Source organism: Hippoglossus stenolepis, chromosome 15 (assembly GCF_022539355.2).
Source record: "Hippoglossus stenolepis isolate QCI-W04-F060 chromosome 15, HSTE1.2, whole genome shotgun sequence".
Lineage (NCBI taxonomy): Eukaryota > Metazoa > Chordata > Actinopteri > Pleuronectiformes > Pleuronectidae > Hippoglossus > Hippoglossus stenolepis.
In genome coordinates, this window is record NC_061497.1 from 7,538,488 (window position 1) to 7,556,042 (window position 17,555).

General features: G+C 41.6%; 3 protein-coding genes across 6 annotated transcripts in view; 1 reads left to right on the top strand and 2 right to left on the bottom strand.

Moving 5' to 3' along the window:
- The window catches only part of kdm6bb (lysine (K)-specific demethylase 6B, b), a 21,719-nt gene extending 21,639 nt beyond the window's left edge, over positions 1-80 (bottom strand). Inside the window, exon 1 of one of the 3 annotated variants that reach the window (XR_004698438.2) lies at positions 1-79. This exon is cut by the window's left edge and continues 106 nt beyond it. The gene's annotated coding sequence lies outside the window, so the exon portion shown is untranslated. The other 2 variants (XR_004698439.2, XM_035178832.2) reach the window with 2 other exon arrangements.
- A 6,042-nt stretch (positions 81-6,122) lies between these two features.
- On the top strand, positions 6,123-8,308 carry LOC118122238 (endonuclease domain-containing 1 protein). The gene is made up of 2 exons (XM_035178835.1): positions 6,123-6,565; positions 7,441-8,308. The coding sequence occupies exons 1-2, from the start codon at positions 6,263-6,265 to the stop codon at positions 8,047-8,049; spliced, it is 912 nt and encodes a 303-aa protein (XP_035034726.1). The 5' UTR covers positions 6,123-6,262; the 3' UTR covers positions 8,050-8,308.
- A 4,172-nt stretch (positions 8,309-12,480) lies between these two features.
- nlgn2b (neuroligin 2b) overlaps positions 12,481-17,555 on the bottom strand; it is a 63,319-nt gene continuing 58,244 nt past the window's right edge. For both annotated transcript variants that reach the window (XM_035179257.2, XM_047343672.1), the window contains one exon: positions 12,481-17,233. In XM_035179257.2, coding sequence (XP_035035148.1) covers positions 16,303-17,233 — 931 coding nt within the window. In that variant the 3' untranslated portion in view covers positions 12,481-16,302. The remainder of the gene's footprint in view (positions 17,234-17,555) is intronic.

Here is a 17,555-nt window from a genome sequence, read left to right on the forward strand (position 1 = left end):
CTGTCTCTTTTCTTCCCCCTCTCCTCCTCTTCCTGTTTCCACACTCCACTCTCTGATGCTGGCTCTCTCATATCACACTGATCCATGTGCAGGGGACCGACGGGGCGGGGCCGAGGGGGCCTGCCAATCGCCAGCCGTGAGCCAATGAGAGGGGGAGAGTCTCCTAGCTCGCACACATTTTGCAGTGAACAAGAGGAGGCGGGAGGAGGGGAGAAATAGCAGACAGAGAGAGAGAGAGAGAGAGAGAGAGAGAGAGAGAGAGAGAAGGGGGGCATGGAGGGGGCCCTTTAATTCTCTCCTTCCTCTGTGTGTGCGTGTGTGCGTGTGTGTGTTGGAGAGTTGGAGAGTTGGAACATGTCCAGTACAGTAGAGATATTTTAAATCCCCCCCACAGCTGTAATAGAATCTCTTCTAGATGCAGACATGTTTTTACCTCAATAAACCTGCAAGTTTACACACTTTTCTCTGCAAACACGCACGTCTCTCTCTCTCTCTCTCTCTCTCTCTCTCACACACACACACCGATTTTCCTGAAAGCTGCCAACATTTTTGCATGCACTCTTTTCAGATCCCCCCTAGTAAATGTGTTATTAAAGCAGGACATGGATCCACAATGCACAGCACCGTGTCAGTGTGGACGGTGCATGCAGCTCTCTCTGTCTCTGGGCCTGAACACACTGTGTCTCTCTCTCTCTCTCTCTCCCAGTGAAATGGTGACAGACGGGCTGCAAGTGTTGGCTGAGCTCAAATGTCAAGTGACAGGATAACCAGGGGGGAGGTGGGGCTCCGGCTCCCGGTTCATGAGGGAGGGCCCAGTCTTTGTGGCTCACAATGCATAGTAAAAAAAAAAGAAGAAACAAGAAAAGAAACAGCACCAGCAGCACTCACTCACTCCTCTGCTCATTTCACCCTTCATCGGCCAATAACAAGCAGGCAGAGCTGAGGGCCCTGAGTGCACGGCAGAGGTAGGCACGACTCATGAGGGGCCAGAGGAGTGTGAGGGAGAGGAGGGAAATGGTGGAAGCAGACTGCTGACAGATTTCTCTACCCCCCTCTCTCTCCCTCTCTCTCTCTCTCTTTTCTGTACCTCTGAAGTGCCTTAGCAACAGCCCCTGATCAGTCGAAACCCTATTGGTCCCTGCTCAAACCCATGTGGATATTTGGGCCAATCAGCAGCCTTTGGTGCAGCACTTCAGTGAGGAAATGATGCCCCCTGGTGGCTCAGTGGAGGCCTAGAAACTGTCCCCCTGTAGTTTACAAGCAGAAAGGAGCATCTGCTCTGTTTGGACCAGTAACAAAACCACAAATATGTCAATGTTTGGGAGCTGATGACACAGTGATGATAGCAAATGTTGCCCATTAACTTCAGAATTAATTATAACAATGTAGATTCAAGATAAAGACTACTAACACTAGTTTAATGGGAAATAATTGAGAAATATGTAACTAATATTCTGATGGTAACAGCTTTGACGAAATCTGAGACCAGCCTTAAATTATATGTATGTATGTAATGTATAATGTATATTACTTGATTTCTAAGGAATGTGTATCAGGATATTTAAATCTGAAATACAATAATTTACATACCAGAAAAAAAGTTTATAACACAATACTGTATAAATCTTAGTGCACAGGCTAATCACTGTCTATCAGCGTAGAAAGTACTCAGCAATATAGTTATGATCAAATTAATTTAAAATCTTAATGTTGTGGATATTTTGTAAAACTCAACATGGCAACAGAGGTTTTTCAGGTTTTATATTTCCATGCATTTATTGTCATGGAGCAGGAAATGGGAATAAGCGACAACCAAGCCAACACTGCCCCCAAGTGAAAAATATGTGTTATTACACGATTGCATGAAAGTGCAGATTATAAAGTAGACCTACCGGGAAAGTAGAGAAGTTAACATACAGAGAAAAAGTGTGTACGACATTAAATTGTCAAAATGTATTTGTTAAATAGTTAAACCCCATTATGTGATGAATGGCTCCCATTCTTATTTATTTAAAGTGTCGTTAAATCTCTGGCTCATTGCTCCAGTTCAGTCAGACTGACACGTCGATCAATTTTACTTTGAGTGAGTGAGTGAGTGATTTATAGCAATTACGATAGTAAAGGACTCTGAATCACACAGATTTAAGTCACAACTTTAATCCACAGCAATAAACAAACAGAAAGAAATGCAGGTAAATAGTTTGATTGGATGAATACTGTTTAAAACAGTATTTTCAATTATATAATTTTTGGCCCTGAAGCTGTTTCTAAATTTAAATATTCATCAGTCTTGTAAAAAAGGAAACATTATAAGCTATCATCATTGACTGTTTGAAGGAGAGCAAAAAATGTTGCATGTCCAGTCATGATGAACATGAACCGCAGCAGCAGTAAAGAAAATCTCCTGCTGAAGATGAGGCAGCAGGGGGCAGCGGAGCTGGGTCTGCTGCTTGGCCTGAATTTGTAATTTTAATTGGTAAAAATGCTGACAGCTGAAAAATGTCTGTTCACATAACCGCATCATCAGGCCCGGCCACATAAGTTATGAGTGTCATAACTCATGATTAGATCAGAGAGGCAAGCTGGTCCCTCCATGAATAACAACACTCAGTCACTCAAATTGACTTATTAGGGCAGTGAAGGATTGTTGCTCCAGCTAATCTGACAAACACTTTCTATTTGCATGAGAGTGAAGTGAGCAGAGGGCAGCGTAGGACAGCTACAGAAACTACAAATGCAGCAGAGGTTGATTTCTTAGACATCTCAGACACCGAGGCCCTGACCATCCCTGAATGTGGTCTGAGTGATCGGATCTCAGGATGCGTTCAGGAAACATTTGTGTGCATTCACACCAGCACTTAGCATTGACCAATCGTCATGGGATAACTCAGGATGGATGTTAATACCAGGTTTTGAACGGGGTTTCAGTGGTTTCCAATATTTGAATGTCAGAAGCTGCAGCCTTGTTAGATGAAGTCAGGTACCAGCGACACAATCCTGTTCCATATATGTTTATCTAAATCCAAATAAGAAAAAATCTTCTTTAACTACCTATTTCAACTGTTGTTTACTTCATTTTAGATGTTTAGGTCTGTTATTTATTTCAACTCTATATACCATACTCTTGGTTATGTAATTTATCCATTATATCTGTCTATTTCAACCATTTAGACCTCAGGTACATCCGGCCGATACATTAATCATTTGAGGGTTGCAGGGGGGCTGGAGCCAGCTGACATCGGGTGAGAGGTGAGGTACAGGGTTACAGTGATCCTGGTCAGGTCGCCAGCATATCACAACAAGCATTCACACTCATAATCATCACTGTCTCATGCTCAACACAGAAGGAGAGAAGATAGAATATTTGACCCAATATGTCTCTTGGTCTCTCTTCACCATGACCAGGCCATAATGCATGTGGACGCCTACAGGTACCTGGGCATCAACATCGATAAAATCCTATTATGCTGCACTTCGGGGCAGCTGTGGCTGAGGGGGTAGAGCGCTCGTCCTCTAACCAGAAGGTTGGCGGTTTGATCCCAGTCTACCCCATCTGTATGCCCAAGTGTCCTAGAAAAAGTGCTGCCCAGAGATGCACTGTATGAATGAGGGAATGGCAATAAACTGTGCTATAAAGCACTTTGAGTGGTCATCAAGACTAGAAAAGTGCTGTATAAATACAAACCATTTACTTCCTTTGGAAGGCTCACATCCTGTGGCGCCAGCTGTGAAGTGCAGCTTCAGATCTGTCATGCAGCAGTGAATCCTGCTGCGTCACGGTATCTTGCATGTCGCGGTAAATTAAAGGTCCAGCTCAACCAGCTTATAAACACAGCCATGAAAGTAACGGGAGTCTGTGAACATCCCATTTTCCAACAAATTATAATCAGACGAGCCCATGAAATCATCTATTAATGTCCTGAGCATCAGGTACAGGGTCCCCCCAGCAGGTACCACTGTTTTAACCCCCAATCCATCAAAGCCCTTAAAACCACCCAGGCTGAAATATGTGTTTATTGTCGTTGATCAGTGTATTACATTACACTATATGTAAATGTGCCTATTTACATGAATGTATAGGATGAATGTATTCAATTGTGTTTTTATACTACAGACACTGAGGTATCAAAGGTAAATTTCCCACTGGGACAATAATGTCTATCTTGACTTATTTTACATTCACGTCTACGGTAAATTTTTCTTCAATTGCAACATGATCCGCTGCAACAACCCAAGTCTGCAGGTCTTTGGACTGTGGGAGGAAGCCGGAGCACCCTGAGAAAAACCCACACAGACACAGGGAGAACATGCATTTTCTGTATATTTGAGCAGCCCCTGTTTTTGGAATCACAGATTTTGATGAAATCTTCTTTCAGGGCATATAATGAGACGGCCGAGCAACTTTGATGTAACATTTAAATCGTGGTGTTGAAAGAAAGATACCGAGTACTCAGAGGGAAGGGTTTCAAATGGATGAATCGCTCCGTACACAGCGCGCTGCCAAAATAGGTCAAGCAGCCATTTTGGCAGAACACTGAGTCATTTGCTCTGAAATAATTCTGCCCCGCTGCAAATGAAGTTTCTCGGTTTTCTATGAAGTCCTTTGACTGGTTTGTTTCCTTATTTAGCTTCTTCGCATTCATCTCCATCTTCACAACGACTTCATGTGCAAGGACTCTTTATTAGCTTGTTGCTCGTAAAATAACACACAAACAACTCTTCTTTTCCCCTCCGACTCTAAATTAAACCCCATCTGTACAAACGCTTTTATCTCTGCTCGTAGACGGATTTTATTATATTTCAGCTTTAACTACTGTATCTGATGTAATGCAGTAGCAACACACAGGAGCAGGCAGCGTACACTCTGTCACTATAATAAACCTTCATGCTTTATCTCTCTTTTGCCCTTTGGCTTATCCACTATTCATAGTGAGCAGCATAGTACGTCTGAACCACACTGGTCACTGTAGGTCTTTTGTTCGTCACTGGGGCAGATTAGGCGGTTTGCATTTTATCCCTAGGTTGGCACATATCTCATTTCCATGCTCGGTGTTCATCACACAGCTGAATTTGTGAAGCAGGGAAAGTGCACTGCAATTAATTTAAAGAGATGTCTTCCCCTACAGCAAAAACCTACTGTGCTTACGTCAGAGGAGAGAAAAGATCTCGCAAGGTCAAAAAGGGTTTTCTGGCAGGAAGCTTGGGGCTTTACATTTTGTGCCAAATGGAGGATTCACAAGCGTAGTGGTGACTCATTTTTAAGACCAGGCTATTAGGAACTATTAGGAAAACGTATTATGATTTCCTTGTGGTACTAAAGAGGATATGTAGAATAATAGAGCTCAACAGCGTTGTTCAAGAAGTAAAAATCCAATACATTTTCTCAATAGAGATTTTTATTATCAGCCATAATATTTGAACCCTCCAAAAACAAGCTATGGCATTGTGAAAAAAATGTCATTTGCTCCTGTAGAGGCCACAAGTCTGTACGATATCAAGTGAGTTTTAAGAAAAAATGGTAATGTCAAGGAGAAACACTACACTACCCACAATCCCCAGGTGAAGAGCCCCTAAGGGGACATGGGCTGTTTCTAGTTCTCAGCAGAAAGTAATGCATGCGCACGTGACATAAGACCCAGTGCATTTCGGTTTGCCATGTTTCTGTGTGGAAGTGACTAGTGGACTGATTGGTGGGCCTCGCTGTTACCATGGGAAATATTTACCACAACCACTCAAATCATGTAGTTTATGGGATGCATAGTTCCTTTACTCTTAAAAAAAATTACATACACAGTCTTTAACCTTTCCTTTTTATTACATTTTTCCATTCTTCATTTTTTTCTCAGATTTCTCACGATTCATGCCGTAGCTGGTCGCCCTGCTTCCAGGTTTCAAACTCTTTTTATAAGGATTCATGAGGATTTTTCTCAATGGAAAAATTTACTTCCGGAACCAGATCCATTCTAAAAGTGGGCACAGTTATGAGTTAGCGTCGTCTGCCTCTATAACTAAGTTCAAACTACACCTTCATTAAGAAGTCATAGAAGCAAAGCTGTCAATGTATTTTAAATCATTTATAAAATACTGTGGGTTAGAACAAAGCACGGACCCTGTACATCCACGCCCACATGTGTCAGGAGGCCTTTCATTTGGCCACAAGCGACTCGCTTTGCATATCTACTCTGTGACATTTAAATCGTGACTGCAAACATTCCCTGTCACTGATGCCACGGTAGGACAAGCCGACCAGACATCATTCACCATGAGTCCGCTCAGGCCGTTGGTTTTTGCTTTTCTCATCGCCTGCTTTTTTCCTCTGATGTCGTCGACAGTCGTTCAAGATTTCAATCATGTGGAGAGGTGCAAGGACTCCCTGTACATGGGGACGCCACCGCGGGGCTTCCTCGACCCAAGGCTGAAGAAGATCTGCCAGAGATACGCAGACAGACCTCGCTACGTGACCCTGTACGACCCTCAGCTGAGGATTCCAGTTTACTCAGCGTATACCTTCAAGAAGACAGAGGGGGACAGACGGGTGGACTACCCTTGGATGTATGAGCCACAGGTCTGAGACTTATATTCACATTACATTCATTCTTGACACATAGGTCTCGAAAAGACTTGAGAGCAGCTAACTTTAATTTTATTTCTAAAGTGCCAAATCACAACATGCATTATCTCAAGGCACTTTCCATAGAAGGTCGAGACCTACAAAGTTATAGAGAAACCCACCAGTTCCCACACAGAGAAAGCACCTTGGTGGCTGTGGAGAGAGAAAAACTCCCTTTTTAACCTAGGGAGAAACCTCTGGAACCAATGTGTGAGGCCGTCTGTTTCCACTGGTTGGGGTGAGAGGAGAAAAATGGGGAAGAGAGGAGAGGTGGGTGGAAAAGAGGGGAAGGGGGGGGGGAGGGTCTCTGTCAGACTGGCAATATGATGATAAGATAAGATAAGATAAGATAAGATAAGATAAGATAAGAGAGAGAGAAAGAGAGAGAGAGAGAGAGAGACAAACACAAAGTTAGTTCTATGTAGTGATTTGATAAAAATAAATAACATGGGGGGCAAAGGGACAGAGAGAAGGAGAGAGTGTGCTCAGTCTATGATGAGAGTTCCTCCAGCAGTCTGAGCCCACTGCAGCATAACTAAGGGATGGTTCAGGACTCACCTGATCCAGCCCTGACTATCAAGCCCTGAGCTTGGATAGCTTTATCCAAGAGGAATGTTTTAAGCCTAGCCTAGAGATGGTTTCTGGCTCCCGAACACAAACTGGGAGCTGTTCCACTGGAGAGGAACCTGGCAGCTGAAATAGGCCGTAGATCCACTCCAGAGGTCAGAGGGCGAACAAAGAAAGGGGAACTCAGAGGCCTCAGAGACAACATTGGCTTTATATACCAGCAGAGCTAACACTTCACTGTAACCTCTCCTCCGTCTCCTCAGCTGGCAGAAGTCGATGGCAACGGGAACATGCTGCCCTTCCCCACAGGCTACCTGCACATGAAGTTTGAGGACAGCCAGGCAGTCCTGGACGACTACTCTGACGTGGTCATCTACGAGAGAGCCCACCTGAACCCTGACCAGCACCAGTCCACCCCCCACGACCGTGCCGCCACCTACACCCTGACCAACGTGGTCCCGGAGATCCGCGAGTTCAACATTGGGCCTTGGCGCGAGTACGAGGAGCGGATCCGGATCCGCCTCAACAACTTCTGCCGCGGCACGGCCTTCATTGTGACCGGGGTGACAACCAGGGGCAACATGATCCACCGAAACAACCAGGGCCGCGTGGCCATTCCCGAGGACGTGTGGACGGCCTACTGCTGCACCGAGTACGACCGGAACTCACCGCACGACGTCCGCATCCGCTTCCCGTCCTACGCGGCCCTGGCTAAAAACGCCAAAGAGGGCAACAGTGTGCACGAGATGTCGGTGCAGGAGCTGGAGATCTTTCTGAAAAGCAACATGGACGTTGATCAGAACCTTCAGCTCTTTTATGACAACTGCATCTCTCCATCACCACTTCCTCTCTACCTGCAACACACCATCTGAAAACCACTCCACTTAAACCTTCTGTGTGCACGTGGGTTTCTATTTGTCGTCATAAATAATAGTAGACATTTATGTGCTTTTATTTTGTTAAGAAATAAAATGATCCAAGAATTTTCTGTAGTGGCAATTTAAAAAAATGTTGCACCTCAGTTATTCTATTAAAAAGTTTTTGAAGTTTCTAAAAAGTGCCTTATAACACAAAAGAAACTTCTGCTCAGCAAACAACATTTTCTTTTATCAGATACCCAAACAACTTCAACAGATCTACTTTGTTGGGAGATTAATTATTATGCAAATGTGTGGTATTTTATGCAAATTATCTGTTTAAATAAAATATCTTCATTTACCGGCCTGTTTTGTGTTTGTCTTACATACACTGTGAAGTAAACTATAGATGATACTGAACTTGGGTTGAACACTAATTAAGTTTTAGATTTTTGTTGTGTCAAATGTAAAAAATCACAAATGTGGTAAAAGGCAAAATAACCTTTTGCCTTATAACCAGCCTCACCTGCTGTCGTAATTTACTTTATATGCTACATCAACACATTTAGGAAGCAGTTGGGTTGAATTTCGAAATAACTCCTGAAGTCCTGCACGCATGAGTCTGAAAGTTTGGTCATTTGTAATAAATTGGATTTGACTTTTGTGACGTCCTGATGGGTTTAGTGTCTTAAATTATTTAATCCATCAGGTAGTAATAAAACTCTTTTGAAGATATAGCAAAAAAATAATCTATAGATCGTTGAATTTTAGTTTCTAAGAAAACTAACAGGATTTGAAAATCCTGACAAACTTAATATCAACATTTTGGAAGGGTAAAATATTTTTTGGAGATATTTCTAAAAATAATTTTTCTGAATTTACAAGACTATTTACATTTGGGTATCCAGTGAAAAGTAAAAGGAAGGGTTGTAACATTAGGCATATTCGACTTTTTACATTTTAAATGGTTGGATTTTGGTTTCATCTGTTTTTGAAAATTATAATCTTTAAAGGTTTTGAGAAATTACTTTTTCTATTTTCAGTGTCTAAATTCCAGTTACAAACAGGAAGATTCTAACTTTATTAATTCATTTTTTTACTCTTTTAAAAAAAATAGGGTATTCATTTGTGTTCATATGGGTTAGAGCCATGTTCTGCTGCAGCATGTTCACCTTCTCTGTACATTACAGCTGCACACTGCCACCTAGTGAGGGAACAGTGGTATTTTCGTTAATGATGTCTTGCAGGTAAACCAAGCGAGTGTTATTATCTGCAGAGGAAATTGGGTCGAGTGCAGAAGAAAAATGCAAAGACATTACCATGTGCATCTGTCATCGAAACAACAGTGAAGCACAATGAAGTTATTATAAGAGAGATGATGATGATTAATGCAGCGCACATCAGCCAGAAGACTTATTAGACTGGGAACTAATGAACTGCTTCTTCTTACTGCTGCAATAATTCAAGTCAGATATTCTAAACTAAAAGAATTACTTTGGCATTTCAGACATGAAGAAAAATGAAAAACAATAGAAGACTACTGATGTATTAAAACATAGATGCATAATAAACTTTAAGATTGTTCAGAATCCTCTATGGTCAGATTTACCTTCATTTTATATATATATATATTATTGCAAACAACTTTCAAAAGACATTGTCACACAATTGTTGGCAGGGGTTTCTTCTGGAGATAAAGAGGCTTTGTTGTTTTAACAAATTTAGTCTACTTGTGATGTTTAACAATAATAACAAAGATGTTAGGTAGAAATGCAATGCAGTTCGTAGAGCAGTTATTTTTCCAGTGGAAACACAGCTTTGATCATTGTCCAGTTGTTGAAACAGCCTCTTTCAGTTTTTGGGCCCACTACTGTACTTTAATTTTAGATGTACACATCAGCAAAATATGTTGATTAAAAAGAATAATACTGTTAAATTTGGAATAATTACATGCCTCTAAAATTATGTTATTTTCCCATTATTTAACTGTTTTCTTCATATTATGATAAAAAAAAAATCAGGTGATGTACTGCTTCTTAGTTTAGGGTAATTTAATATATCTACAACTCTGATATTATTTTAGATTTGATGGTCTTTTACTGTAGCTGTTAAGGTTTTTGGAATCCATCTATTCAGTGTTTGCTGTGCCACTGGCTGCCACACAACCCTAAACCAGAATACATCCTCCCTCCTGCTGCAGCAGCTCCTCTCTAAACACATGGCACCTTCTGGTGGGGTTGGTGCACCACTCCAACGTATTTTCAGTTTTCTCAACCTGAACCTATAACTCAACCCTAATGCCGACCACTTAACTTCATCTGTCTGCAGCATTTGTTTCTGAGGCGACTCTGGCTCATCCATTTGTGAAGAGATCTCAGGTTTCCTATGGATGACTCCTCCATGTTGTCTGTTTGTGCTGCACAATGAAACAATGCTCCACTCATCCTGCAGCTAAACCTTCCTGCTGCTCCTCTGCACTTATATTGGGGGTTTTCTTTGACTGTTCGCCCAGCAAATGTGTCGTAATAATAATAATAATAATACATTTTATTTATAGAGCGCTTTTCATGATACTCAAAGACACTTTACAAGTCGTACAATTTGAAAAACTTCTTGTTCTTGAGACCTTGTCTTGAAGCCAACTTCCATTTCTTAATAACATGTCATATAGTGGGAACTGCAACTAAAAAAAAACTCCATAGTCTCCACTATAGAGTCAGGGGTGTATCCAGGGGTGGGGCCAGGAGGGCACTGAAATCTGATTGGCCCCTGGAGTTTTTAACGTTTAACTTTTTAGCTAGTCACTTTCTAACAATACTATATAATGATATAAGAATAAATTTGATTAGTTACGTAAACAATGTGCATGAACAAGGAACAATTTTCTTTTCTTTGAGCAAATTTGGCTTTGCTCAAAGCTATAGAGCTAACAGCAAAGAAGGAATGACTTCAATGTGAACCTTACTAAATCAGGAACTGTGCATAGATGTAAGACATATAATTGGCCCCTCTGTGTACATCGTGGCCCCTTCATGGCCCCTCACTTAAAAAATAGATCTACCACTGTGTATAGTCTTCATGTATTTTCATTTCCACATCTAAGGGCTAATGGATTAAGGCATATCTAAGTAGAAGGGTGCCCAACGTTTTGCATGGGCTACAATTATTATGTTTATTCTTTTTTTGGGGCTAAATTAAATAAAAAGTAACAGTGCATTAATATTTGAAGATAGACTCATTTTTAATATATTAATATATAATAATATCCCTCTGCTTCATAGGCTGTTCTTCTTTTCTCCCAAAAACGCCATTTGCCCAGTTGTTGCCCAAACGTACAAATATAGAATTGTTTCTGTGGAAAAGAAGGTACTCAGTTATTTCGACAACAGGGCTTGGATGAATGGATGGATGGATGACTGTACATTAGCATTATTCCCCAGCAGCAGCAGCAGCAGCAGCATATCCAGTATATTTGCCGTGCTGCTGATTTATTGTGTGCATGCTGCAGCTGAATAAACACAGATCAGAGGACAGTCTCCCTAATAAGACCGGCTGCTGCCAAGTTATTTTCGGCTTTGAAATGAAAACCCAAAGATCTTACAGAGCCAAACGTCAGTTCTGGAGTCACTTTTGGAAAACACATTTTGTTACAAATGCTGCAGTAGATGCTGACAACTTGAAAAACAAATAAACCAACAACAACAAAAAAAAAATAACAGTTTGGGATATTCTCCTATAGCTACACCAGACGAACTAAAGAAAGAAACCTGCAGTCAAACCAGCGAGCAGCCTTACTTCACCTGACATGTCTTGTTTGTTGTTTGTTGTTCTTGACACCCACATCAATTATTTATCTCGTTAAAAAAACTAAAATAAACAAAAACAACAATCATCACTTCCTTCATTATGATATTCAATAAATAAATACAAGTAAGGAAATACCTTGATGTGAAAGCAGAAATTGAAAAATTACATTAATTGCAGCTAACCTTTTGCTTTTTACTTCAAAAATAATTATAAGACTTCAATACACAAATGTCAATCATTTTTCCAGCAGCAGCAGTTAAACAAAAAACAGTTCAGCTCTCCCAACAGTGTACTTCCAAATCCACAAAGTTACGGTAAAAACTAAGCTACAATTCAACCATAGCAGCTGACTGTTTCCCTTAGGACAGAGTGGAGACCAAACTAGAGCTGAAAGCTACAGTATTTAAAAATTGTTTATACGGTATAATAAACAAAACTCAAAATTAACACTCAATTTGCTCCACTTGTTTCTGACCCGACAGCTGCCTGCTAGCTAAACAGTTTACGAGATTGCCTAACGAACTTGAAAGGCGCTTGTTGTGTCTATTTGTTCTCCGGCCCCCAGGTGGCCAAACTAAGCAAAGCAATAATATAATATCTGACCATGTGACAAAACTGAAGAACAGTAATGGCAAATCATTTTGTTTAAGAATGTCTTTTTAATGTTTTCCAGTTCAGATACACAACATACAGTGTGTAATAGCCTCTATTTGAAATAGAAATATTAACTTTTAATTCTTTCAACCCCTCCTGGTCATTTATGCTCACTCACAGTATCTTGAGCGTCAAGCAGGTTACTGAATCAGACTAAATGAAACAGACAAACAGGTGCAAGCCATCGCTTTACCATTCCAGCATTTCATGTTGTAATAAGAAGATATCTGGATTCCTGTAATGTTTTTTTTTAAATATATATATCTGATTTTGTCCCTTATTTCAAGCCAACAACAAAACTGTAGTGTAAACATGTAAACTTGGTGAGTGTGCTTCCATTATCTGTTGGCTGTCCAAACTTTTGTTTCCCAAAAAAAAATAAAGAAAAAAGAAGGATTTGTAATGCTGCTTTTTGGAGGCGAGGGCAACTCAAACTCACATCAAATAGCCGGGTCAATAATCATCATCGTAAAACAGAGTTTTCAGACAAAATTCCAAAAGTTAGCAAATCAACCATAGTCTGAAATAAGACCTAAACAATACAAGGGCTTTCACAACCTCCCAGCTACTGGTTATATTGTATGACAATGGTCAAGACTACGTGAGACACTGACAGTTAAAATCCAACAGCATCACAAGTCAAATTTCTCCATTTGTGGTTAGTTTAGAGCACATTCGACACATCTCACTTTTCCTGTCTCATTCCTCTTTCTTCATCTGTTCTCTGCAGCTGTTCTTTGGCTTTTTAACCAATAAAAAGGACCCATTTCGTTTTAAAAGCTTCCTTCATGATTGATGGGATAGTGAACGCTATGCTTAAGACGGCCATATATGCAGTAAGAACATTTTTTAAATCACCACAATATCAAGGCTACCCTGAGCCGTAAGCATTCCTTTTTCGTCTTTATGTCGACCTCAACCATGCTGTGGTTCTTTTTTTTTCTTTTTAAAAAAATCATTCATGTATGTTAACAGATGTATGCATGTGCCCACAACCTACTGGAATATAATACCCCTTTGAGATCTAGGAAAGAAACATACAAACATACGCATGAGTGCTAAAATCATGTAAGTCATCTAAACTTGCACCTGTTGTCACAAAGAAAAGATCCGGCCAATCACTCAAACCAAACGACAAACATAATATTTACAAATTCCAGTTTGTTCTCTTACACTTAAAAAATGTACAGTTTGTTTCCACGCGTTGGTTTTTGATCTTTTTGTCCTCGCTCCAGTCCAGTGAGGGATGGCAGTCTGGCTCCAGAGTGACGTTATCCTAACAGGATACAGAACCTTTCAAGGAGCGGGAGTCAACCCGCTTGCCTTGCTTTTTGTGGTATATGGTGTATGAGTAATGTCTGTCATTAAAGATTTTTTTTAAATAAGGTTTTTTAGAATGTATCCTCTGTGCATTGACAGATCGTACTGTAGCTGACGAGCTATTTCCTCGTCACCGTTGAATCACGGCTGGCGTTTGTCCAGTGTTGTTCTAATGCCACCGGGGATTGTTGTTTTTTTTTCTTTTTCTTTTCAGAACTGTTCAGCGTGTGACCCGTCCCTGTGTTCAATTGTGCGAAAGATGTGAAATGCGCATACAAGGCCTTCTCACCTTTTGACCATCATAAATACATCTCATCCTCTCTCCCCGCCTCGCAGGAGGGAGAATCGAAAAACAACAAAAGAGCAGACGAAAAAGATAAGTGTCAGGCAGTCTTCAAACACTTGAAGCATGTGGCTTATGTCGGTCGCAGACAAAAACCGTATTTAGACTATTCACGTAAAGTTTCTTTTTTCGTAACTTAAAAAAAGTGCTATCTTCAGGTGAGATTGAGAGACAGTGACTGTGCAAACTTGACAGAGAAACAGAGCAGAACAAAAGAAGGTGGGGGAGAGAGAAAGGCTTTCGTCAGTCCTCCTGGTAGATTTGCAGCACAGCCTCAGTGAAAGGAAATGAAAAAAAAAATAAAGAGGAAATATTTACTCTCTTTGTTATAATCATAGTTTTACACAATATTCATCTCTTAATACTTTAATACCTTTTGAAGTGCCACAAAGTGCAGTTGATATTAAAATAGAATATGAAAATGATTTTCAAAATAATAATACAAAAGAAATCAATGAAAAAACAAGGCAAATCATCAGAACGACAAACAAAGTCCTCTGTCCACACTCTTTAGGAAAAAGAAAACATCATGCAAATATATCCCAGACAGCAAAGTAGTTAATAAAACTTTATATTCTTCTTCTTTTTTTTAAATGAGGATATATTGATTTGATCTGATTTCCCTTTAAAGAAGAGACCAGCCACAGTGCAACATTGAGTGTAATTAAAAGAAAATAAAACCGGTGTGGATCCAAAAGAAAGATGAAGGGGGGGGTTGGCACTTTTTATGATGGTAATTCCTTTTGTAAGATACAGTCAGGATGGACCTCTCCAGGCGGTCCACTGGACGCCAGTGAAAGAGGAACTTTATCACAGTACTTGGCACCAAGAATGCTGGTAAAAACGAGATATCAGAATATCTTTTTTTTTCATTCATATCCTTACAATTTATTAATAATACATCATTTACATTTGTGTTTTTGTATAAAAGACTCCAAAAGGAAAAAAGAGTCTAGAAGTGATTGTGAGAAAGAGGGGAGAGGTGGAGATGAAAGTGGATTATGGCGATGGTTTAATAAAAAGAGCTACTAAGGGAGGATGCAGACGGAGAGATGGAGAGAGAAGCGGTTAAATGAGCTGAGATGGGGGATACAGACAGAGAGATAATGAGAGAGAAACAAATAAAGTAATGGCCATGATTAGAGCCTGTGTGGCGGAGATGCAGCGAGTTCTAATGGGCAGCCTGGATTCCAGGTTGCGTCCCGCAGACCGAGTGTGATTCAGTTATTTCCTGTACCGCCCGTCAGTTGAAGCCCCAATCTGGAAATGTTCTGAATGCATCAGCTCTGAGTGTGCAGATTTTTAAAAAGCAGAACTTTTGGATTTGGGCCTTTAGGTCGCATCATAACTGAAAACAGCAACACACACGCTTGTAAATAGAGGAAATGTAATTTTCAAATTAAAAATGAGAAACTATTTCTTTGCATATAGCGTTCATCCTCTCACTCCCGGGCCTGTCCATACATTTCACACTAAGTAAATTCTCCGAAAACCAGATCACAGAAACAGCTGTCGGGACATGGCGTTCGACACAGGGTGCCAAACCTCACTTCCAGATTGGGCCTTTAAAGCTGCAATTTGTAAGTTTCGAGAAATCACCGCTTTATGACAGACAGCTTGTTGGAGCATATGTCGCCTCACACAAAGCTGCTCGCTACTGTAATATCTCTGCACTAAACGGAGGAAAATGACTATTTGTATTCTATGTTAAACTTAGTTTTACACTGACGCGGCTACACATGCGCGAAAAAAAAAACCAAGCTGCACGCACGATGCCTGACTGATCGTGATGAGCTTGTGATGGCTCGAGAGAGCTACAAGCTTAAAGCTGTGGTTTTGGGGGCTCACATTAAGCACCAGATACTGAAAGGGTGTGTTAACAGGGCAAAACAGTATGTACCTGTGATGACAGGCTTTTGGCAAAGTGTTTTTAAAAATCCGCTCCTTGATTCATGATAACATTTTTAGAGGTATTTCACTGCTTCACATCTTACAAACTGCAGCTTTATCTGAGGGCTCGATGCGAAAAAGACAGAGATATAGTAGAGAAGAAGAGAGGGCGGCGAGAGTGAAGTGTGTATGGAACAGTTTGTGTGGTGTGTCTCTGTAAGCCCAGAGTGGGGTAGCAGAGGTTGTGCCTGGTCCTATACACGGGTGGTGGAGTGTTGGTGTGGCAGGGCATTGTTGCTGTGGCTGGGGACGGGTGTAGTGGAGGGGGCCGGGACAGGGGGATAGGTGTTGAAAGGGTGGAGAGGCTGCATGCTGCTGATGGTGCTCGGGATCATGGTGATGGTGTTGGCCGTCATCAGTGGCACATCCTCCGGTGCTCGCCGCAGGGCCAGCGTGTAGTCAGGCGGGCACACTGGGGGCCGCAGGGGCTCCAGGTCGCCGAGGACACCGCGGGACGGGAGGGGTGTGCCGTGCTCCAGCTCCACTCTTTGCTGCTTCATCTGCAGTGACATCAGCTCCTCCTCCTGGCTGAGCGCCAGGTCATTGTGCGGCGGGGACCCTACTACTCCCATTCCAACACCCATGCCCATCGTCGTGCCTCGTTGTGGGGAGAGTCGTCGGTGGCGTCTCTGCATGAGTTCGTGGCGCTTGTCCCGTTTGTAGTAAAGCGCAGCGAAGGCCAGCACGTTCAGGAAAAGAAGCGAGGCGCCCACAGCTACCGTCACACTCAGCTCGGTGGAGTAGTCCCTGGTTGCACTGGGGAATGGAGGAGTGCGGGGTCTCTCTGAACCATCAGGCTCAGGATCAGGAGGATAGACGGAGATTACAGGCGGAGTGGAGTGGTCACCAGGGTTTTTAGGGACCTTCCGGCGATTGGGGCCTCCAGGCGGCAGTCGAGTTGTAAACGAGCTAATGATTTCCTCATGGAGGCTGTGGAGGTGTGGCACCAGCTCCAGCCAGAAGGCCACCTTGTTGGCCCGGTAGTTGTCTCTGACCCGAGGCTTCAGGCCGATATGCAGGTACTGCTTGTCTTTGGAGCTGAACTTGGTCCAGATGACCTCCTCAAAGCGGTTGGGCTTGGTGTGGATGAAGGTGGTGTCCTGAGGAACTGGTAGGTTAGGATCCCTGGAACAGGGGAAGAGAGGCGAGACTCATATTTGTGTCTTAAATTCATAACTTACTATTAGCTGTGTTATTACAACAATCTAATAAACCACAACACAGGAGCTGATACACTGTTTGGATAGATAAAAAATCTGCTGTGGAATTTAGAGGGAAATAGGTGATTTACAAGTATTATACTAGTATTTACGAGTATTATAGCCCAGTGAACCCAGATGTGTGGACTATTATTTGGAATCTCAACAGTTTCTGTCTTCTCATAAACAAACTCTCAATGCGCTTAATGCTGAAGACCTCGTTTTATTTTGAAAACAGCATTCTTAAA

Coding starts and splice junctions, on each gene's coding strand:
- LOC118122238 (XM_035178835.1), top strand. CDS start 6,263: ATGAGTCCGCTCAGGCCGTTGGTTTTTGCTTTTCTCATCGCCTGCTTT. Junction 6,566..7,440: donor CTTGGATGTATGAGCCACAG/GTCTGAGACTTA, acceptor CCGTCTCCTCAG/CTGGCAGAAGTCGATGGCAA.